Source organism: Schistocerca nitens, chromosome 4 (assembly GCF_023898315.1).
Source record: "Schistocerca nitens isolate TAMUIC-IGC-003100 chromosome 4, iqSchNite1.1, whole genome shotgun sequence".
Lineage (NCBI taxonomy): Eukaryota > Metazoa > Arthropoda > Insecta > Orthoptera > Acrididae > Schistocerca > Schistocerca nitens.
This window is the reverse complement of record NC_064617.1, coordinates 577,633,671-577,659,129: the sequence shown is the minus strand read 5'-3', so window position 1 is coordinate 577,659,129 and position 25,459 is coordinate 577,633,671. Positions and strand designations below refer to the sequence as shown.

Sequence of the window (25,459 nt, the reverse complement as noted above, 5' to 3'; positions counted from 1 at the left end):
ACACTTCCTTATACACAAATATCCCGTATGTCCAGGGATGGAGCACTTCCTTTCATACCGATCACCTGCTGCCCTACCTTAAACCTCTCTCCTCATTACCTTAGCCAGCTTCATCCTAACCCACACCTTCTCCACTTTTGAAGGCTAGACATATCAACAATTAAAGGGAACAGCCATGGGTACCAGGATGGCCCCCTCGTACGCCAACCTATTTATGGGTCGCTTAGAGGAAGCCTTCTCGGTTACCCAGGCCTGTCAACCCAAAGTTTGGTACAGATTTATTGATGACATCTTCATGATCTCGACTCACAGTGAAGAAGAACTCCAGAATTTCCTCTCCAACCTCAACTCCTTTGGTTCCATCAGATTCACCTGGTCCTACTCCAGATCCCATGCCACTTTCCTTGACGTTGACCTCCATCTGTCCAATGGCCAGCTTCACACATCCGTCCACATCAAACCCACCAACAAGCAACAGTACCACAATTTTGACAGCTGCCACCCATTCCACATCAAACGGTCACTTCCCTACAGCTTAGGTCTTCATGGCAAACGAATCTGCTCCAGTCCTGAATCCCTGAACCATTACACCAATAACCTGAAAACAGCTTTCGATCCCGCAACTACCCTCCCGACCAGGTACAGAAGCAAATAGCTAGAGCCACTTCCTCATCCCCTCAAACCCAGAACCTCCCACAGAAGAACCCCAAAAGTGCCCCACTTGTGACAGGATACTTTCCGGGACTGGGTCAGACTATGAATGTGGCTCTCCAGCAGGGATATGACTTCCTCAAATCCTGTCCTGAAATGAGATCCATCCTTCATTAAATCCTCCCCACCCCACCAAGAGTGTCTTTCCGCCATCCACCTAACCTTCATAACCTCTTGGTTCATCCCTATGAAATCCCCAAACCACATTCCCTACCGTCTTGCACATATACAGACACAAGCAGACATATGTAAAGGCAAAGAGTTTGGGCAGAGATGTCAGTCGAGGCAGAAGTACAGAGGCAAAGATGTTGAATGACAGGTGAGGTATGAGCGGCGGCAACTTGAAATTAGCGGAGGTTGAGGCCTGGTGGGTAATGGGAACGGAGGATATATTGAAGGGCAAGTTCCCATCTCCGGAGTCCTGATAGGTAGGTGTTAGTGGGAAGTATCCAGATAACCCGGACGATGTAGCACTGTGCCAAGATGTGCTGGCCGTGCACCAAGGCATATTTAGCCACAGGGTGATCCTCATTACCAACAAACACTGTCTGCCTGTGTCCATTCATGGACAACATAGAATGCATCACAGTGTAGGCAGGTCAGTTGGTAAATCACGTGGGTGCTTTCACACGTGGCTCTGCCTTTGATCGTGTACACCTTCTGGGTTACAGGACTGGAGTAGGTGGTGGTGGGAGGGTGCATGGGACAGGTTTTACACCGGGGGCGGTTACAATGGTAGGAGTCAGAGGGTAGGGAACGTGGTTTTGGGATTTCATAGGGATGAACCAAGAGGTTATGAAGGTTAGGTGGACGGCGGAAAGACACTCTTGGTGGAGTGGGGAGGATTTAATGAAGGATGGATCTCATTTCAGGGCAGGATTTGAGGAAGTCATATCCCTGCTGGAGAGCCACATTCAGAGTCTGATCCAGTCCCGGAAAGTATCCTGTCACAAGTGGGGCACTTTTGGGGTTCTTCTATGGGAGGTTCTGGGTTTGAGGGGATGAGGGAGTGGCTCTGGTTATTTGCTTCTGTACCACGTCGGGAGGGTAGTTGCGGGATCGAAAGCTGTTTTCAGGTTGTTGGTGTAAAGGTTCAGGGATTCAGGACTGGAGCAGATTCGTTTGCCATGAAGACGTAGGCTGTAGGGAAGGGACCGTTTGATATGGAATGGGTGGCAGCTGTCAAAATTGTGGTACTGTTGCTTGTTGGTGGATTTGATGTGGACGGATGTGTGAAGCTGGCCATTGGACAGATGGAGGTCCTTTGAAAGGGCACGGATGAATTCCTTCTCCATCCTTCTCCATCCTTCCGATGAGACTGATGACCTCGCTGTTTGGTCTCTTCCCCCAAACAACCCAACCCAACCCCTTATCAGTGTTGTCTCTGGTCATATCACTCTTAGCACTACTAAAATGTAACTAACACCTGATAATTTCTCCAAACAGCTGAAACATTTCAAAAGCTATGGACAACCCACTAAGTACCCAAGACTGACACTTTTAAGAATCTGAGTTTCAAGTTTTTCTGCATTTCTTCTTAGTTCTCTGGTATTTTTGAGGGGAATATTAGTTGGTTCAGTCATATCAGGTAGCACTGTTTGAATATAAATAATCGGGGAGAAATCTGGCTGATTGTTGAACTTTCATCAAGAATCAAGGAAATTTTGCTGATGATTCAATTATATTTTTGATGACTCTGACTTTTATTGCAGCAAACAGTTTGACTTAATATGTTGACACATGCAAACCAGGAAGAAAGAATACACCCATGTCCACTACATTTAATTTATGAACACCAATTTCTGACTTGAGATCATGTAACAGTGGATTCCTTTTGGCAACTGTGTAGGCAACTCTGAAAATATTAGCTGTTACTGACTTCATCAGGTTACCCTCCATTCAAAGGCTGTTGCACGCAGCAACCATTATTTTAATTTGTAAATAATAGATTTCAGCTATCAGTCGTCCTTTGGAATTTTTATTGGCAGATCTAGATTTCAGCTAGAAACTAGCCATTGTCAATGCACTATCATTTTTGGTTAATGCATGTAATGCCTGTTGGTCAGGCTCTGTCCACAGTTCATTGAATGAGTATGCAATGAACTGTGGACAAAGCCCAACCAGTCCCAACGGGGACTGGTGAAAATGTATGCCCCAACTGGGACTCGAACCCGAGATCCCCTGCTTATATGACAGACGCTCTATCCATCTGAGCCACCGAGGGCACAGTGGATAGTGCGACTGCGGGGAGTATCTCGTGACTGCCTCCTGCGAGACCCACATTCTCACCTTATATGTCCACACACTACATTTGTAGTGTCCCTTCCCAACAGAGTCATTACTCATGGAAGACATTCTTACCAAGTCCCGTAAGAGTTCGGGTAATATATGTGCATCCACACAGAAGGAGAACGTCATGGCTGCTGTTGGTGGGAAGGATCCATATGGCACAGGCTGTGAAGCATTCATTGAAATGATGGCTGCCATGTTTGCAGTTTGCTCAGCAACAAGGTGGTCCACTTGTTTCTTCACCACAGTGGACCACCCTGTTGCTGAGCACGCTGCCAAACGTGACATCCTTCAATTCAATGACTGCTTCACAGCCTGTGTCATATGGATCCTTCCCACCAAATGCAGCTTTTCTGAATTGTGCAGGTGGGAACTTTCCCTGCAATATATACTACATTCCTGTAACCCTCCTGGACTCAACCTTCGTTAGTCATTGTTCTTTCCCATCCAGCACCTTCACTGTTCTCAGAAGCTCTACACAGTCCTCATTCCCCCATTGCACCCAGTCTTTTTACTTCTCTCCTTTTCCACCATCCCCCTCCCCACCTCTCCGCTCTCTCCTTCTAACCCCCGACTGCACATACCTGCCCTACCCTCTTTCCACCTCATCCCTCTGCGCTCCCCAAAAGCACGTCACTGTCCACCATGCCTACCCTACTACCCCTCCCCATCCCCACCACAGCCTCCTCCTTACCCCCACCCAGTCACTACTCCCATCATGCAACAGTGCTGCTGCTCACAGTGTGGTCTCAGCTGTGTGTGAATGTGTATGTGTGTGTTTGCCATCTATTCTGATGAAGGCCTTACCAGCTGAAAGCTATATTTGTGACAGTCTCTTTGTTGTGCCTGTCTGTGACTCAGAATTTCTGTTATATGGTCAACAGCATTTTTATTTTAGTAACACATGCATATTGTGCTGTTCACCAACAGGTCTACAGCAAGGGACTATCTCAGGTGCTTTATTGGTTTCCCTTATTGCATCAAAATCTGGTGACCAAGTCACTTCTTGGTGCACCAGGCTGAGCTGGGGGCATCAAGACCACAATGGGGAAGACAAAAATCTCAAGATGATGGGAAGTTCCTTAGGTGTTCTGACTCCCTAAATGTTTTACAAGCAATCTGATACATGTACCTGGTAGATGTATTAGTCAATATGATACAGGCCAGTATCCTCCTCACAATCCTACATGTGCATCCAGCAGATAAATTAGTCAATATGATACACTTCTCCTAAAAAGTCAGGAGTAGGAGAATGTTTTCTGCTGGGTGCCTACACACATGGACAACAAGGGAAATGAGATATAAAACAGAACAGTGATAGCAGACTATCATAAAATATCTTGTTCTGACTGCCACTGTCATGTTCTATTGTGTGAACAACATACAGAATGATGTCTCAGTGCCAGGAAAAGTGAGAGCAAGTGATAAACAACAAGGTGCAGTCACTGAAGCTGACTACTTGACTGTGGCAAACCTACTTCCAGTCTCACCTGGAGTAGGTGAGAACATGAAATGATGTCTGAAAAATCAACTCAGAGACACTCTGCCTCACAGTATACATATGGTCACTTGGATAGATACTAAGTGATAAGGAAATTGCAGATGCTACCATATCCAAGCCTCAAAAGTCTTCATAAGAACTGTAATTTTTTTTTTTGTTAATTTCATATTTTGTAGGTATGTAACATTTTAAAGCAGAAACAAAAGAATCATCTTGAGAATACTGAAATCTTACATAGCAATGAGCAGTGAAATTCCAGTGTTCTGACAAACTTACTGAGCTACTTACACAATATGTTGTTTTCCTCAAAATTGAGGCATTTCTTACCATGGTTCCATCTTTGACCTTTACGTCACCTCAGTAAATGCCCTTTCCAGGATTTATTCTCTGCTTTTAGACAGAGTGTTCTTGTCCTGAGTGCCAGAAAGATATAACTCTTTCAGTCACACTTGCAAACACAAGTGATCTGCATTTTTAAACATGCTATTATGTGATTGATTCTGAGTAACATGGCAGGAAACTCAAATTTTGGCTTTTAATTTTTTGCACTTTAAAGGGGACTTCTTTTTTTACCAACACTTTCTTTTCACATTGGGACTTGCTGATGTTTCCTTTGTAAAAACTGCACACTGTGATTCAAAATAATTACATCAAACAGTTACATAACAATCTAAGATAAATGATGCGTATTTCTTGAAACATTTCATACAAAAATAAACAAATTATCCATATCTTCACCACTACAATATAATTTTGTGGAAGGTTGAATCATTCATGACTATCACGTTTTTCCTCTGTTTTTTTATTAATTCCTTATTATCTCGTATTTATTTCCTTTCCAACATCAGTTTATGATGTAAGCATGTAAACCAATTCAGTGGCATTTGGTGCGGTATTTTATGCTCATAATTACTTCATCTGTACCTAGCTTTTTATTTACATTAAACAGTGAGAAGTCCAGGTTGGTGTATCAACAAACATGGAAAGGACAGATTGCTACTCACCATAAAGATGATATGTTGGATACCATACATGAAAAGACTGTTACACATTAACCAAAAGCCTTTGTCAGACAGGAGAAAAACACATACATTCACAAAAGCTAACATACCTCACACACACATAATGACTATCTCTGACTGCTCAGGCCAGACTAAAACTGAAATGTATCAAATGGGAGCAACAATCCACGGTGGAGTGGGAAACAGGAAGGGTTAACAGGGTACTGGTTGGGGAAGAGGAAATGGTGCTGCCTGGCAGAGCATTCAGGGACTAGAGTTGACAAAGAAGGCTACCCAGTGCAGCAATGGAAGCAAGGGAAAACAGGGAGTAGAAAGGAGAGGAGTAGAAAGGGAAAAAAGATTGGTCAGAGAATTGACATAGAGCGGTGCACAATGAGGATGGGGACACGAGCTGTGAGAAGGTGATGAGACAGTGGGGGCAGAAACTGTTGGATGAAGGGTGTGGGGAACGTAGGTTATCATAAGTTGAGGCCGGGATGATTCCGGGAGTGGAGAATGTGTTGTAAGGATAACTCCCATCTAAGAAGTTGGTGGTGGAGGGGAGGATCCAGATGGCATAGGTTGTGAAGCAGCCATTGAAACCTAGCAGTTTCTGTTCAGCTACATGTTGTGCAACAGTGTGGTCCCCTTTGCTCTTGGCCACAGTTTGAAGGTGACCATTCATTCTAGTGGAAAGCTGGTTGATAGTCACATCAATATAAAAAGATAGGCAATTACTGCAGCAAACCTGACACATGACATGGCTGCTTTCACAGGAGTCTTGGCCTCTGATGTGATAGGATAATCGTGTGACAGGACTGGAAAAGGAAGTGCTGGGTGGGTGGATTGGGCAGGTCTTGCACATGGCTCTTTCAAAGGGATATGATTCTTGTGGTGGGGGGTTGGGATTGGGAGTGGAGTTGGGATGGACTAGGAAGTTGCAGAGGTTGAGTGGGTGACCGAACACCACTTTAGAAGGGGTGGAAAAGATCTCAAGTAGGATGTGCCTCGATTCAGGGAATGATGATAGGTAATCAAAGCCGTGAAGTCTACGGTGGTACTGGGTGGCAAAGGGGGCACTCCTTTGTGGCCGGTTCTTGGGGTTGGAGGGAGGATTGGGGGTGTGAGGGGAAATGTCATGGGAGATCTGTTTGCGAACCAGGTCTGCAGGGTAGTGACTGTCTGTGAAGGCCTTGGTGAGACACTCAGCATATGGGCAAGGGAGTTCTTGTCACTGCAGATACGCCATCCCTGGGTGGCCAAGCTGTATGGGAGCAATGTTTTGGCACAAAAGAGACGACAGCTGTTGAAATGCAGGTGGTTGGTGGATTTAATGTGCTCAGAGGTGTGTATGAAGCCCTTAGATAGGAGGAGCTCATCTTCCAGGAAGATGGCATAGTGTGCTGGGAAGGACCAAGTGAAGTGAATCAAAGAGAAAGTGTTGAGGTTTTGAAGGATAGGCTGTCCTGGCCCTGAGCCCAGATCAAGAAGATTCCATCAATGAACCTGAACCAAATCAAGGGTTTGAGAGATTAGGAAGGGGTACTCAGGACAGCCCATAAACAGGTTGGCATAGGAGGGTGCTATGCGAGTGCCCATGACTGTGCTGTGGATTTGTTTGTATACTTTCCCTTGAAAGGAGAAGAAGCTGTGTGTTAGGATATAGTTAGTAAGGTGCATGGGGAACCAGGTAGTGGGTTTGAAGTCTGAAGAAAGTTGGGGGAGAATGTGTTCAATAGCAGAAAGACCATGGACATGAGGGATGCTGGTGTAGAGGGACGTGGCATCAACAGTGATGAGAAGAGATCCAAGAGGTAGGATGGTGAGGATGACTTTCTACTTCAGTCCTGTCAGAGGCTGGGCTCTGCTGCAGAGCAATGTGGATCATCCACCTGCACAACATGCAGCTGAACATAACATGCTAGATTTCAACAACTGCTTCACAACCTGAGTCATCTGGATCCTCCCCTCCACCACCAGCTTTTCAGATGGTAGTTATCATTACAACACATTCTCCACTCCCAGAACCATCCTGGCTTCAACTTACGGTAACCTACTGTCCCCACACTCTCCACCCACAGTTTCTGCCCCTGTACTATTACTTCCTCCCGACTCCTGCCCCCACTATCATTGCACAGTTCTCTTTATCAGTGCACCCACTAATCTTTTTCCCTTCCTGATCCTCTCCTTTCTGCTACCTTTTTTTCCTTTCCCTCCCTCCTCCACAGTTTCCTGAAGCTGCACCAGGTAGCCTTGTCTGCCACCTCTAGTCCCTATAAGCTCCATCACACAGCACTGTTTCCTCTTCCCCCACCCATACTCTACTATACCACTGTGTTTCCTGCTCCACTACAAATTGTTGCTCCTATTTTATGTGTTTCAGTTTAAGTCTGGCTTGAGCAGCCAGAGATAGCAGTCATGTGTGTGTGACATGTGCTTGCTTTTGTGAATGTTTGTCTCCTTTTCTGATGAAGGCTTTGGCTGAAAGCTTACTGTTTAACAGTCTTTTTGTTATGCTTGTCTGCTAATCACAGTGTCATCTTTACAGTGAGTAATAATGTAGTCTTTCCATGTTTGTTGTTTTTATTCACATTGTTACACATTATTTAAGTTTCTGTTTCTTATAACATGGGTTTTATTTATTGTTCTTCTTATAACAGCTTTCCCCATATGCAGACCCACCCAGGTAGTTGTTTATCTCTAGATCTTTTTTACAAAAGAATTTCATGGAGATACATATTCTGAAGTCAGTGTAATGCTTTCAGATGCCTTCTGCATACCAGTGCTGTTCATCATTGCATTCTTCTATTTTCAGTTGCATGCTCCTACCCCAAGTACAATCAGATGTCCTGCTTATTTGCCTTCTTCTCAGAATTCTAATTGCTCTTCCAGCAAAAGTTTCTCAGATCTATGCAGTTGGGAACTGTTTCTCCAGCACATCCTGCATTATTGAAATCACCCTGGCCTAAACCTCCACTAGCTGGTTTCCCACTGCCTCACCTTTCCTTTTGCCATCTCTACTCTGTCAACACCACTCCTTCCTTGTCCTCTGTATCTCTTTTGTGCTCTTCCCTCTTCACTCTTTCATCTTGTGCAGCTGTTGAGTCATCTGTTGAAAGACCTGCCTCTTTTCTTCTACTCCCTCCTCGTGTCCTACTGTACACCCTCCCCACTTCCTTCAGCATATACAACTATTTTTCAATAATCAATAAACAATAATCAGTCTCACTGTGGCCATGGGAATGTGCATTTGGTTGTCTGTGTGAATGTGTATTTTTACTAGAGAAAGAGCAAGATCTCCGAAGCTAGTGTGAATAGTATTTCCTGTTACATGTTTCAATGTTCCATACATCAGAACACTATAGTTAAGTGGCTGTCTTTCCCTCATTTTGCATTTATTTCCATTATTGTTATTACAGCTGTGGTATTAAATACCTGTGATGTATGCCATGCTGCAGAGGCATCTGCTGCCTTATTTCCATCCTGCAAAAAAGTATCAAAATTTTAAATTTATGGAAAAAGAAGAAAAATCAAACAGCAAATGATGACATACAGACCACAATGGCTCGAGCAATTAATCAAGGATTCCAAAAGATAAATTAAAACAATAAGTCTTCTGTAACTAAAAGTCCCTGCAAAGAAAAGAATAGATACATTGAAATTGCAACTAAATAAATATAGAAAATGTGCCAATCTAGTTGGTGGCAACAAAATAAAAGACTGATACAAAATCTGAGATAATCAGTAGTTTTAAGAACCTGGGGCTTCTTCTTCCAGCAACAAGGAAAGGAATTGACTGATGAAAGAAACACCAGGTTCTACACAATGTTGAATTTTTTTACCAACAATCTTTTATAAATTCCTGAAAATGGGTTCACAGTCCTGCAATTAAAATTTTTGATAACTTACATAGTGATATAAAATGTCTGACAGACAGTGAAGCAAAATTTTAAAACAATCTAAAAAAGTTTTTCCTTGACAACTTCTTCTATTCTGTATAGGAATTTCTGTTGTTTTATGGGTAGGAATTACTAACTCTCATCTGTATATTTAATAAGAAATAAATAAAACATAAACGTTCAGTACACAGCCACATTTACAAATTAATTTGCAATGTGGATGACTCATTCCACATCATTACAATGCAAATGATCTGTGGAACATGAAACTATCTAACCAAACTATAAGCTGTCATTCACTTGCAGTAGATACACCAACCCCCCCTCACCCCCCTTCCCCTGAAGATCGTTTCGAGAAAACTGACACCAATATTTATTTGCTGGTCTCCACTAACATAAAATGTATCACCAACCTTGCCAAGATGAGGAGGCTTGCACACCTCAAGAATACAGACAGCTGTACTGTGCTGTAGGTGCAATCACAATGGAGGGGCATCTGTCGAGAGGTCAGACTAATCCATAGTTCCCAAAGATGGGCAACAGGCTTTTCAGGAGTTGTGAGGGCAATAGTCTGAATGAATGACAGAACTTAAACACACTTTCGGATCTCTGGGCGGGGTTACTCAGGAGGAAGTGGTTGTCAGAAAACACAAAACTGGCATTCTAAGAATCAGAGGGCAGAATGTTACACTTTTTAATCAGGTAGAAGGGTTAGAGAATTTAAAAAGGGAGATTGATATGCTGAAGTTAGATATAGTGAGACTTAGCAAAGTGTAGTGGCATGAAGAGCTTGACTTCTGATCAGGTCAGTACAGGTAATGCAGAAGTATGCCTAATAATGGATAAGAAATTATGAATGAGGGTGAGCCACTATGAGCAGCATGGTGGACACATTATCGTAGCCAAGATAAGGATGAAACCAACACCCACAAAAGCAGTACAAGTTTGTGTGACAGCTATCTGTGTAAAGGATGAGGGTATTAGAAGGGAGTGTGATGAGATAAAGGAGATTATTCAGACAGTTAAGAGAGATGAAAATTTAATTGTGGTGGGTGACTGGAATATGACAGTAAGAAAAGACAGAGAAGGAAAAATTGTTGGAGAAAATGGACTGGGACAAAGGAATGATAATGGTAGTCATCTGGTAAAATTTTGCACAGAGTGTTATGTAATCATCGCTAACACTACATTTCAGAATCATGAGACAATGTTGTATAATGGATGAGACCTGGAGACACTAAAAGTTTTCAGATTGATTATATAACAGTGACACATAGATTTTGAAACCAGATTTTAAACTGAAAAACATTTCCAGGGGCAGAAGTGGACTATGACCACAATTTATTGCTTATGAACTGCAGATTAAAACTGAAGAAATTACAGAGAAAAAGGAAATTAGGCAATAGGAACCTGGATAAATTGAAACAACCGAAGATTGGTGGATGTTTCAGATGGAGCATTAGGTAATGTTTGACTGAAACAAGCGAAGGAATACAACAAAAGAAGAATGGTGGCTTTGAGAGATGAAATAGTGAATGCAGCAGAGTATCATGTAGGTAGAAAGACAAGACTCAGTGGAAATCCTTGGATAATGGAAGGAAAAAATATAAAAATTCAGCAAAAGAAAGCAGGATCAAGGGAATACAGATGTCTAAAAAATTAGATTGACAGAAAATGTAAAATAGCTAAGCAGGAATAGCAAGAGGAAAATGGAAGGCTTTAGAAACATGCATGGCTAGAGGAGGAAGGATAGATGCTACCTGTAGGAATATTAAAGAGACATTTCAAGAAATGCGAAGCAGCTCTATGAATATCAAGAGCACAGATGGCAAAAGACAATACTGAGCAAAGAAGGGAAAGCTAAATGGTGGAGGAAACACATAGAAGATCTACATAAAGGAAACTAACTTGAGAACAATATTGTAGAAAGAGAAGAAGAAGTAGGTGAAGATGCCATAGGAGGTACAATATTGAAAGAAGAATCTGACAGAACATTGAAAAACATAAGTAGATATAAGGCCTCTGGTGTAGAGGATACTCCTTCAGAATTATTGAGATCCTTAGCAAAGCCAGCCATGATAAAACTATTCCACCCTGTGTGCAAGATGTGTGGCAGGAGAGATACCTTCAGACTTCACTAAGAATCTAATACTTCCATTTCCAAAGGGGACATGTGCTGACAGGTGTGAATACTACCAAACCATTCATTTAATAAGTCATGGTTCCAATTTATTGGCAGAAATTGTTTACAGAAGAATGGAGAAACTGAGGGACGCTGAACTGAGGGAAGATCTGAGTGGGTTCTGGAGAAACGTGGGATTGTGTGGTGCAATATTGACCCAATGTCTTATCTTAGAGGGCAAGTTGAAGAAAGGTACACCTACATTTATAGCATTTATAGATTTAGATGAATATTTTGACAACATTGACTAGACTACACTCTTTGAAATTTAAGGCAAGCAGGGATAAAATACAGGGAGTGAAAGGTTATTTACAACTTTTACAAAAACCAGTCATAAGAATTGAATGACATTAAAGGAAAGCAGTAGCTTAGAAGAGAGTGAGACAGGATTCTATACTATCTCTGATATTCAATCTGTAGACTGAGCAAGCAGTAAATGAAATAAACAAGTTTGGTAAGGGACTTCAAGTTCAGGGAGGATAAGTAAAAACTTTGAGGTTTGTTACGACATTTTAATTCAGTCAGACAGAGGTGTACCCAAGTGATCCTGTGCCCTCAGCAAAAATGTCAAGGCTATGTCCCCCACCCCACATCACCCCATTAGAAACTACCTTTCTGCATTTTTTCTACATAGATTTAGAAAATTCTATAATTTGTAAGGTAGGTTTAATACAAATGAAGCATTATTGAAAAATGTTAGTTAAATGAGGTATATAGATGACACAATACAATAGCCATACTGTAGATGCTGCTGGCTAAGGAATATCTGTGAAGAGTCACTCTAACACATGGTTCCTACAGAGGGGCATCAGTCTTTTCAATAGTTGCAAGGGCAACAGTCTGCACGATTGACTGATCTGGTCTTGTAACTTTAGGAAACATGGCGTTGCTGTGCTGGTACTGTGAACAAAAGAAAGGAAAGTGAAACTACAGCCATGACTTTCTTCTCCCAAGGGCATGCTTCTCTCCTGCATGGTTAAATGATGATGCCATCCTCTCACATAAAATATTTGGGAGTTACAGTAGTCCCTCATTTGGATTTCTGGGCAATAACTACTCACGAGGATGTCTTCATCAGGAAAAACAAAACTGGCTATCTATGGGCTGGAGTGTGGAATGTTCAATCTCTTAATCAGGTAGGTACATTAGAGCATTTAAAAAGGGAAGTGGATTAGGTTAAAGTTAGATATAGTGGGAATTAGTGAAGTGCAGTAGTGTGAAGAACATGAGTATCAGTCAGGTCAATACAAGAGGTAAGGCAGGAGTAAGTCTAATAATGAATAAGAAAATAGAAATGTGGGTAAGGTACTATGAACAGCATAATGAATGCATTATCACTGCCCTGAAAGACAAAAAAAAACAAGCCAACAAACCCCAAAGAGTCACAAGTTTCGATGCCAACTAGCTCCACAGATGATGAATGGATTGAAGGAATGTATGATAAGGTAAAGGAAATTAATCAGATAATTAAGTGAGATTAAACACTAATTTTGATGGGTGACTGGAATTTGGTAGTAGATAAAGGAAGGCAAAAAAGAGCAGGAGACATGAAAGGAATGAAAGGGGAAGCAACCTGTTGGAATGTCACACAGAGCATAATTTAATCTTGGTTTAAGAATCATGTAAGAAAGTTGGACACTGAATGGTTTCAGAGTGGTTATATAATGATAATACAGGTTTCAAAACCAGATTTTAAACTGTAAAACATATCAAGAGGAGGATGTAGGAAATAACTTATTGGTTTTGAACTGCAGACTAAAACTGAAGCCATTGCTAAAAGAAATTAAGGAGATGGTACCTAAATGAACTGAAGCAATGAGAGGTCATTGAGTATTTCAGGGGGAATGCTAGGCAATCTTTGACTGTAACAAGGGAAATGAATATCATAGAAAACACATAGCTAGTTTTGAAAGGGAAGAAGAAATGATGAAGATGAGATGGGAGATTTGGTAATTCGAGAAGAATTTGACAGAGCAATGAAAGAGTAGATGACATTACTGCAGAATTATAAGAGATTCTTGGGAGGGCCAGCCATGACAAAATTATTCTACCCAGTACGCAAGATATTTAGCAGAGGCAAAATACACTCAGATTTCAGGAAGAATGTAATAATACCAATTCCTAAGATGACAGGTGCTGATGGGTGTAAATATTACAAAACCATAAGTGATGTTTGCAAAATCAGATGTGAATTATTTACACAGAAATTGGAAGACTGGCAGTGCCTGATCTTGGAGAATAACGTTTTAGGTTCCAGAGAAATAATGAAATGCAGAAGGCAATACTGAAGCTACAATTTATCTTATAAGATATGATAAGGGAACAGAAAACTATGTTTATAGCATTTTGAGAAAGTTTTTGACAATGGGGACTGGGCTCCACTCATTGAAATTTTAAACGTATCAAGGTTAAAATAAAGAAACCAAAAGACCGTTTCTGAAACTTATACGGAAAATAGACAGCACTTATAAGACTCAAAGGAAATGAAACCAGTAGTCGAGAAGGGAGTGAGACAGGGGCACAACCTATACTCAATGTTATTTAGTCTGTTCACTGAGCAAGCTGTGAAGGAAACCAAAGAGAAATTTTGAAAGGGAATTGAAGTTCAGGAAGAAGACATACTAACTATTGTGGTTTGCTGATGACGTAAATCTGCCAGAAATGGCTAATGACTTGGAAGAGCAGTTCAGTGGACTGGATTCTGTCTTCAAAAGAGATTATGAGATGAACATCAATAAAAGTAAAACAAGGACAATAGAATGTAGTCAAAGTTAGTCATGTGATCTTGGGGAAATGAGATTATGGAATGAGACACTAAAAGTAATATATGAGTTTCCTTATTTAGGCAGAAAAATAAATGATTGTAGTCCAAGAATGGGAGACATAAGATGCACACTGGCAATAGAATGAAAAGCTTTCCTGAAAAGTGGAACTTGTTAATATCTAATATAGACCTAAGTGTTATGATGTCTTTTCTGAGGGTAATTGTTTGGAGTGTTGGCTGGTATGGAATTGAAATGTGGACAAAAGGCAGTTCAGGCAAGAAGAAGACAGAAACTTTTGATATGTCATGCTATAGAAGAATGCTGAGGTTAGATGGGTAGATTGAATAACAAATAAACTGAAGTTGGGAAAAAAGAAACTGAGGTGCAACTAGACTAAAAGAAGGGATTGGTTGGTATGACACATCTGCATCTATGTCTATACCTACACTCTGCAAACCACTGTGAAGTGGATGGCAGAGGGTACATCCTACTGTATCAATTATTAGGGCTTTTTACCATTCCATTCACATATGGAGCGTAGGAAGAATGATTGTCCAAATGTCTGTTTGAGATGTAATTAATCTAATCTTCTCCCCACAATCCCTAAGGGAGCAATATATTGGGGGATGTAGTATATTACTAGATTCATCATTTAAAACTAGTTCTTTCAACTTTTGTCCAGGGACTTTCTCAGGGCAGTTTCCATCAATCTTCAAGAATCTGTCAATTCAGTTCTTTCAACATCTCTGTGAAACTGTCCTGTGAGTCAAACAAACCTGTTGCCATTCATGCTGTTCTCAATCCACACACAATATTTACATATGCCACTGAATGTGCCACCACAAGTATGTCTTTGTACACCATATAGTTCAAGAGATATGATATCATAAACACTGACATGTTTGACAAAATGCTACATCATGCATGAAATTTGCAGTAGGTGAAAACAATAACCATGAATAGGCATTGCCACAGAGATGTGTGAAAATGGAAAAAGTAAATGGTACATTGCCTACCAGTGACCAGTCTTTGACCTACTTTCTCTCTCTCTCTCTCTCTCTCTTTCTCTCTCTCTCTCTCTCTCTCTCTTCATCTCTGTCTCTCCTCTGTCCTCATAGTAGGTGGACTCCTCTAATTCTTAGATCTGAGTCACTTGTCCTTCCTTTCTAACTTGACCCAATATCCCCATCTCTCCTCCCTGAAGAATGAATTAACAGTTCTCCAGAGAGTAGATACTGGTCATCAGTTATCTCTCATAATTTTGTAGTTTTCACAAGTGAATTTTCCTTCTTCTAGCATTAAATGTCTGAGAAATAAATATATATCTAAACATAACCTCACATTGTAATTAATTTAGTGTCACAATATTAAAAACTGTTACATATTATGATGAAAATAAGACATACAATGTTTGTCAAATATTAACCTTGTTGGAATGTGGTACAATTACATTGATAGTATTGACTGTGCCAATAGTGATCTCAAGAATATGTATTATATTTTTACTACACAACAGTTAGTCAGTTACTTCCAAGTCACGAATGTGTTCACTTTGTAAAAATAGATGTATTTTTATTTATGTTTTCCTAAATAAATATACTTAACATCATAGTAGCAGTCAGTGGCCGTAAACTGCAAAAGAAAAGTGTCATTTGGAAAAGCAGAGATTGGTTGTGAACTAAAAAAAGGATCATTAGTCAAGAGTGTGCTTTGTGAAATTGGACATGGCTGACATTAATAAACTGGTGTTAGATGGAGAAGACCATGTGAACTGGAAATAGAGAATGGAAAGGTATCTGAAAATGAAGAAATGCTATACAGTGGCTTCAAGAGCAAAAATGAGCATGGACAAGGTGGATATTTGGGATGAAGAAAATCTGTCTACAGTGAATTACATATACAGAGCAATTTCGAGCAAGCAACAAGAGTGATAATGAAGCTGCATTTGAGATAACGAAAATGTTTTATGAATTATGTTCTGAAGAATCAACAATACAACAAATTGCGCCCAGAAACTAGTTGGACAAACTTAGGTGAAAAACTATAGAGTGACATGACAACATCCTTCAGTATTTTTGAAAAAACAATGGTGAATGAATTAAAATAGCAGGTACAAAAGTATCAGAAAATGAGAAGCTAAACAACATGTTGAGAACCTTGCTGGAATCCTTGAGCAATTTCAGGGACTTGAGCAATGTTTTGGTAGAAGAAAATCAGACAGTTGAGCATGTTAGAAGTAAACTTTAGATGGCAGATTTAAAGGACAAGGATGGAAGGGAAAAAGTAAAATACAGTGCATTTCACACTGAAAATAAAACTGGTAAGAGCTACTGGGAGCAGTTGCATTACTGATGTGGCAAACCAGTACATTTCAGGGGAGACTGTCACCAGATAAGAACAAGCAGAGATTAATGGACATCACCATGGATGCAGTCACAGCGGTTTGGAACATGGGCAAAGTGATTAGCACAGTTGGGGCAGCAACAACTGGTCATGTGCTAGGAGTGAATGTTAAGGTCCAAGAAGCAATCATTACCCAGGACACTGAGAATTTCAACAGAATGGAACAAGCATGAGCAGTTTTGTAATGGAGGTAAAGCCTACAGTGGTGTGTAATAATGTAGAATCAGGTAACAATGTACAGACTGATTGCACTGAACAACAAATTTGAAGTGAAAGTCTGGAAATTGCAGGATTTTGAGTTATTTATGTTTATTTCAGTATAAAATGATACAAAATCATCATCTTCATAAATTTTTAGCTCTAGTTTTATTTTTTATTTATTTTTTTTAAGTAATCTACATATTTGTATAAATAACTCACAAACTAAATATGCATTCGTGTTCCAAGAGTCAGCATAACAAATTTTAAGCAAATAATTATCTGAATTATGTTATGTGTTATGCATTGATAAATTTCAGTACCATTCTGGAAGCACAAAAGTAAAATATTAAGAAAAAATGAAGAGAGTATCACATCAATGAAAATCCTTTTAAGCCTACTTTGTACCAGAACTATATAAAGCACAAAAGAAATATATAAGTTAACTGGTCACCAATGTATATAAAGGATTACAAATGTTAAATGTCCATATACAGGGTGTTACAAAAAGGTACGGCCAAACTTTCAGGAAACATTCCTCACACACAAATAAAGAAAAGATGTTATGTGGACATGTGTCCGGAAACACTTAATTTCCACGTTAGAGCTCATTTTAGTTTCGTCAGTATGTACTGTACTTCCTCAATTCACCGCCATGATTTCATACGGGATACTCTACCTGTGCTGCTAGAACATGTGCCTTTACAAGTACAACACATGTGGTTCATGCACGATGGAGCTCCTGCACATTTCAGTCGAAGTGTTCGTACGCTTCTCAACAACAGATTCGGTGACCGAATTCCATGGCCTCCACGCTCTCCTGACCTCAACCCTCTTGACTTTCATTTATGGGGGCATTTGAGAGCTCTTGTCTACACAACCCCAGTACCAAATGTAGAGACTCTTCGTGCTCGTATTGTGGACGGCTGTGATACAATACGCCATTCTCCAGGGCTGCATCAGCGCATCAGGGATTCCATGCATCGGAGGGTGGATGCATGTATCCTCGCTAACGGAGGACATTTTGAACATTTCCTGTAACAAAGTGTTTGAAGTCACGGTGGTACGTTCTGTTGCTGTGTGTTTCCATTCCATGATTAATATGATTTGAAGAGAAGTAATAAAATGAGCTCTAACATGGAAAGTAAGCGTTTCCGGACACATGTCCACATAACATATTTTCTTTGTGTGTGAGGAATGTTTCCTGAAAGTTGGCCGTACCTTTTTGCAACACACTGTATACAGCATATACCATTACATATTTTGGTCCGAGATAAATTCAGAAGATGACCATTTTTGCTTTGCTTGACATTTATACACATACTTGGACACATCCCTTGTGACAGTCCAGCAGTAATCTGCTAAAATAGTAGGGCTCCACTTTCCGGCATACTTCTTCTCAAATGTGGCAATATCTTGATGAAATTGCTCCCCATGTTCATCACTTACTGAACCACAATTTTTGGGGAAGAAGTCAAGATGATTATGTAAGAAATGCATTTTCAATGACATGTTGCAACCAAGTTTTTCATAAGATAACAACATGTTATCAACAATCTCATCATAATTTATTGCTTGTTTGTTCCCTAAAGGTCTCCAAAAATCTCTCAAATCTGTGGTCCTACAAAGATGCCCTCCTTTACTTTGGCATCACTTAGGTAAGGGAATTTTTGCCTTAAGTACTTAAACACATCACCATCTTTGTAAATTCCCTTAACAAAGTTTTTCATGAGACCCAACTTGATGTGCAAGGGTGGGAGCAGAATATTTTTAGGGTCTGCTAGAGGTTCACACTTAATGTTCTGTATACCTGGTTGAAGAGATTTTCTGGTGGGCCAGTCATGTTTACTGTAATGAGGTGCATGAGCTCAGCTATCCCATTCACAAAGAAAGCAGCAATATTTAGTATACCCTAACTGCATACCTAACAGCAGTGCTACCACTTTCAAGTCACCACAAATCTGCCATTGAGAGTCATTATACTTGATGGCTTCTAGTAAAATTTTCATGTTTTGGTATGACTCTTTCATATGCACACTATGCCCAACTGGAATAGAAGGAAGCTTATTACCAATATGTAAAAGCACTGCTTTGACAAACTATTATAATATTTGATTTTAAACTTAACATAAAAATCTGTATATAGTTATCTCACTGTAATAAAACAGTGCAAAATGAATACCAAAGCTAACTTTGAATTGCCTGTTTGATATTCGTGATCAGCACATTAGAACTGGTAGGAATTGGCTATTTCCATTCGATTTAAATTTTCATTGTTGCACAGTGTTGGTTATTAGATGGTAGTTGCACAGATCATGTTTTTAATAATGAACATTATTTTTCTGAGTGCATAACTTCAAAAGAGCCTTTGAATGTATAAACTGTATATGGTAAAGTTTCGCAAATTAAAAAAATAAGAAACATAATTAGTTATTTTACAGATTATAATGACATGATTCCAACTGAAATGAAAAATTTATTTTATGTCATGGGCATTGGCAGAAATTTGATTAGCTATGCTAAAGTAACAGAAAAACAAGAAATTGTATCTGTAGGCAATATCTCAAAGGTTTTTAATAAAGACTATAACTTAATCATGATTGCTTAGGAAGAAGATAGGCTGTGTAAAGTGACAAGTAAAATTAACAAGAAAGAGATTAATGTGGATACTGTCAGTGGTATGGATAGCTTGTAGTAAGGGACAAATGGCATTGTACACTTGGACATATAAATTTTAATTATTTGAATATGTTTTGTAAACACCATTTAGCAGATGGACTGCCAACGAATTAAGATTCAAAATTTATGGAGTGTAAAGTATGTATTGAAAGCAAATACACAATTTACCTTTTGAAAATAATAGGAGCAAAGCAACAGAAACATTTGAGATTATTCATAGTGATTTGAATGGACCTCACTCAACTCACGGTTTGCTGGGGAAAGATATTTCTCACTTTTATTGACGATTAGAATAAACCAGAGACTTCATGTTATCTAAAAATCAAGTTATGGTTGTTTTGTCCAGTATGTTAATGAAATTGAAAATTTAACTGGTAAAACTATTAAGAAATTATGTTAAAAAGGGGAAAGAATATTTAAATTTATATGTGTGTCATTTTACAAGACAGAAAGGAATCATTTTAAATGCATGTCCTCCCTGTGTACATAAATTAAATGGTACAGCTGAAAGATACAACAAATCTGTTACTGATATGAAATGTCGTGTGGCTAGGGCCTCCCGTCGGGTAGACCGTTCGCCTGGTGCAGGTCTTTCGAGTTGACGCCACTTAGGCGACCTGCGCGTCGATGGGGATGAAATGATGATGATCAGGACAACACAACACCCAGTCCCTGAGCGGAGAAAATCTCCGACCCAGCCGGGAATCGAACCCGGGACCTTAGGATTGACATTCCGTCACGCTGACCACTCAGCTACCGGGGCCGGACTGTTACTGATATGTCAAGATGCCTGTCAGCTGAAGTGAGAGAAAATAAGAGATTTTGGCCTGAAGTAGATTGTGCAGCTGCATACTTTAAAAGAAGAACTTTAGCTAATATTATTGAAAGAAAAACTTCTTATGAGATATTGTTTGGGAAGAAACCTAATGTTGAACATTTAAAGTTCTATGGAATTAGGGTTTTTGTATGAGTGTCAGAGCAACTTATAAAGTTAAAGTGAGGTCATTAAGTAGACTTGGGAATTTTAATAGGGTACAGTGAAGTTGGATAAAGAGTACTGATTAACAACAAGGTTGTCATTGCCAGATATGTTTATACTGTGGAAGATAATGTCAGATGTGTTGATATTAGGGACTCTGATTCAGGGAGTGAACATTTTAGTGATTCTGAGTGCAAAAGCATAGAAAGGAAGAAAAAGATATCAAGGGGTGTCCAAGCAATTATAAATAAAAACAGCAACAAGAGTTGAAAAGGTCAGCTAGAAAATGCAGAGTGCCTGATATATTTAATTATTATGTCATGAGTAACTCCATTTATGTAAACTTCTAACAGTACACAAAATTTTGAGGAGACAATGAATAGCAACAAGTCAGAAATTGGAAGTGAGCAAGGGATAAGAAAATCAGAAATTTAAATAAGAATAAAACCTGGAAACGAGTAACTAAACAAGTGATGTAAAGTTCTTGATGCAAAGTCTGAGAAGTCTGCTAAAACTCAGGGGCACCCAATACTGAATATTTTAATTATTTATTATTAACCTTACTAAAAATTCAAAATAAATGGAAGCACACTGCCATTCTGTGAATGAATGCTATATGAATGGAACTATAGACATTTATAAAGTAGATTCAGAAAGCAATGTAGCAGATATTTTTACCAAATCTTTGAGCAAGGTTAATCTGTAAAATTTTGATAAATATTGAATATAATTTGATTGTGATATAACTGTAAGGAGATGTGTTGGAATGTGCTATATTTATATCAATATTTTTGACTGTGTTGACAGAGATCTCAACAATCAGTATTATATTTTTACTACACAACATTTAGTCTGTTATTTCCATCCCATGAATGTGTTCACTGTGTAAAGACAGATGTATTTGTATTTTCCTTTTACTAAATAAATATTCTTAACAATCATTATTATCTTCTTTTCCTATTGTAATTATTCATGTGTGTCCATATAAATTTATCGTGGGGAGAGGGGGGGGAGGGGAGAGTTCAACATTGCCATTTTTTATATAAATGAGTTAGTCAGTATTGAGACGTGTCATGCCATGAAGCTAAATTTTGTATATGACACAAGAAACTTATTATGTCCCAGAAAATTGGTAGTTACTACAAAATATGTAAACAGAAACTCTGAACTCCAGATTATAAGGGCACAGTAGGGGGTGGGGGTCAGTAAGCTCCCCTTCTTCAGTATATCTGAGTATTTGCTACATACTTTATAGTATCTCCAGTGCCACACTTGAGCAACATGTTTGCAGTATAGATCCATGGCATATGAGTATAACATGAAAATGAATAAGAATAAAAAAGGATATTTACAAGTCTGCAGGAAGGGAGAGAATCTCGGGAAAACAGATGCTGCTGTTGTGGTTCAAATAGTCTTAAGCTTTATATGATTAGAATATAATAGAGGGAAACATTCCACGTGGGAAAAATATATCTAAAAACAAAGATAATGCGACTTACCGAATGAAAGCTCTGGCAGGTTGATAGACACACAAACATACACACAAACGTCAAGCTTTTGCATCAGGAAAGAGGGAAGGAGAGGGAAAGACGAAAGGATGTGGGTTTTAAGGGAGAGGGTAGGGAGTCATTCCAATCCCGGGAGCGGAAAGACTTACCTTAGGGGAAAAAGAGGACAGGTATACACTCGTGCACACACACAAATATCCATCTGCACATACACAGACACAAGCAGACATTTGTAAAGGCAAAGAGTTTGGGCAGAGGTGTCAGTCGAGGGAGAAGTACAGAGGCAAAGATGTTGTTGAAAGACAGGTGAGGTATGAGTGGCGGCAACTTGAAATTAGCGGAGGTTGAGGCCTGGCGGATAACGAGAAGAGAGGCTATACTGAAGGGCAAGTTCCCATCTCCGGAGTTCTGACAGGTTGGTGTTAGTGGCACCCTGTGGCTAAACATATCTTGGTGCACGGCCAGCTTGTGTCTGTGTATGTGCGGATGGATATTTGTGTGTGTGCGAGTGTATACCTGTCCTTTTTTCCCCCTAAGGTAAGTCTTTCCGCTCCCGGGATTGGAATGACTCCTTACCTTCTCCCTTAAAACTCACATCCTTTCATCTTTCCCTCTCCTTCCCTCTTTCCTGATGAAGCAACCGTTGGTTGCGAAAGCTTGAATTTTGTGTGTATGTTTGTGTGTCTATCAACCTGCCAGCGCGTTCATTTGGTAAAGAGATATATTTTTCCCACGTGGAATGTTTCCCTCTATTATATTCACATCTTTGTTTTTAGCTTTATATGATTACTTATATGCACATCTGAGAGAACACTGTTGATGATCCACAGTTGTACAAAGTACTAAAAAATTAATTTGCTGATGTGAATTCCTTGAAATCAGCTGTATAATGGTGTGTGGAAAGTTCTGGTTGAGAATTATGAATTATTTAGGAATAAAGGAAATGAATCACCAAAAGGTAGGAATGAATTTCATTCTGAAAGCTAAGAAAGTTCTGTACCTTTTGTTTGTGTACCTGTTGATGAGACAGCACTTCTGATTTTCAATGAGTTATCTTCTTTATTCCTAAATAATTTGAAATTAGCTGTATTAGGTTAAAAAGCACATGGTCCAAACATTAGAAACTGTACTGAAACTTAACCATAAAATGAATGTAATAATCCATCCTACCCCAAAATGACATGTTGTATGACATCTAAACTAAAAACCAGAGGCAACAAATTGCATATGGTACAGAAAATCAATGAGTTAAGAAATGAAAGCAAATGGAGAATTGCTGTTAATATTTAAATGGAAGCATTAGGTTGAAACAAAATTTCTTTACAAGGCTTCCATTTAAACAGAGATGGAAAGAAACAGATGTATGAAACACTCATTTTACTCATTAGTGATAACAAAGTAAGAATCCCAAGTGTTAATTAAGTCTTAGAAAACTATGGGCATGAGAATAAGAAACGAGAAAGCAGAAGGTATACTAAAGACAATCACTAAAACAGTACAAACTATAACTGATCAGTGGGAAAAAAAGCCTAAAGCATAGGAAAGACAGTAACTGGAACATTGCAGACTACAAATGGTCAGAGGTTCAGGGTAACAGAAAAGAAGATATCTGAAAAATTAACAACAATCTAGAGCTAATAAACTACACAGAGGAAAGACAAAGTCAAGATGTCAATCAGTATATCTAAAAACCTGTTGCATTTGTCTTAAAATAACGTCCCAATGATTGAAAAATAAAATGCTGTTACAAAACCTGCAATCTCAATTGAAACCATCCAAGCATCAGAAGAAACTTCAATAGCAACAATGTCACAAGGGCCAACACCAACCTCACAAACAGAAACTGCAACCACCCCAGCAGCAGGAGATGGTTCAGTATAGCCAGTTAGAAGGAAGATGAGACAGTTAAGTTATGCAAAGGAATTTTTTATTGCCAAAAGCAGCAGCTACAACAGCATTTAAAATGAAGGTAAGTGGTAGTGTAGATATTCCCACAACTTCAGGAATGAAGATCTTTCACAAAAATGTACAGGCCCTACACAAAAAAGTTGAAGATTTAAATACGCTAATAATCCATGAACTAAAAGAGATTCCTGTAATGTGTCTTTCTGAGCACTAGCTTGATAATACCTTAACATAATCTGTTTCCCTACAAAATTTATCTCTGGTTGACTGCTATTATAAACCAGTTAGCCACTATGGGGAAATCAACATACTGGCCAAAGATGATATAGAAGTCACTAACATAGCTAATATTACACATCAAAGTTGTGAAAAGTCTTGGAGACAGCAGTGATAAAAGTTCCCAAATTAAATTTGATAGTGGCCATGGTATACCATTCCCTACCAGAAAAGTTTGAGGTATTCCTACAAAAAATGGAATTGTTCCTTAATAAAGTAAATGCAACGAGATATGATGTTATAATTTGTGGTGACTTTAACATAGATCTTCTCAGTAATTATAAACAGAGAGCCACTCATGTCAGTCTCTCAAATCACATAAACCTACTGCCACAGTAAGCCATGCAGCAAGAATAACACCAACCACTCAGACAGCCTTCAATCAAATCCTGACTGATAAAGAGAAATTTAAATGGTCCCTAAAAGTGTTCAGTTTAGGTTTCAGTGGACACAAAGTTTTAATAATGAGCATCACCACTGAAGGAGGGCAGGCAAACAACAACATACCTAAGTTTAAATATAGGATCTTCTGTTTGAAAAGCATAAATTTCTTTAGTTCATTACCACACAATAAAGACTGTTCTGCTGTGCGTAAATGGAAAGTATTGGTACAAAATTTAACATATTTCTAGAAAAACTGATACAGCATTTTAATACAGCCTTTCCTCTAGAAATCATAAATATCAGAAATAATGCAAGAGTCAATGGGTGGATTACTAAAGGAATTAGAACTTCTCATCAGAAGAAAACAGTACTGTATCAAATCTGCAAGGACAATAATGTCACAGCAAGTATGCATACTCACTACAAAACATATACAAAAATTCAACAAAAGGTCATAAAACAGGCAAAAAAGTGCACAATGATATGCATATTAAAAATTCTACAAGTAAAGTAAAAGCCTTCTGAGACATCATACAAAAAAAGGAACAAGCAGAAACAAGAAAATCAATGATAACATTGTCTTGTTACATGACAATAAAAATTTTACAGAAACAAGTGAAACAGAAAATATACTCAGCAGCTATTTCATTGGAATAGCTAAAAGTTTAATAAAACCTAATGTTGTTGGTAATCAGCAGCCAACAGGGAAGACCAACAGCTGTAAATTATCAATGTCTGTGGATCATGTGAAGAGGGAGGAAACAATCAAGGCTGTTACA

The 25,459-nt window shown here is 39.2% G+C and overlaps 1 protein-coding gene across 1 annotated transcript in view; it reads right to left on the bottom strand.

The window, feature by feature from the left end:
* LOC126252980 (serine/threonine-protein kinase Nek8) overlaps window positions 1-25,459 on the bottom strand; it is a 326,833-nt gene that overhangs the window by 43,065 nt on the left and 258,309 nt on the right. The window contains exon 19 of the mRNA XM_049954008.1: window positions 8,938-8,985. Within this exon, the coding sequence (XP_049809965.1) occupies window positions 8,938-8,985 (48 nt within the window). The remainder of the gene's footprint in view (window positions 1-8,937; window positions 8,986-25,459) is intronic.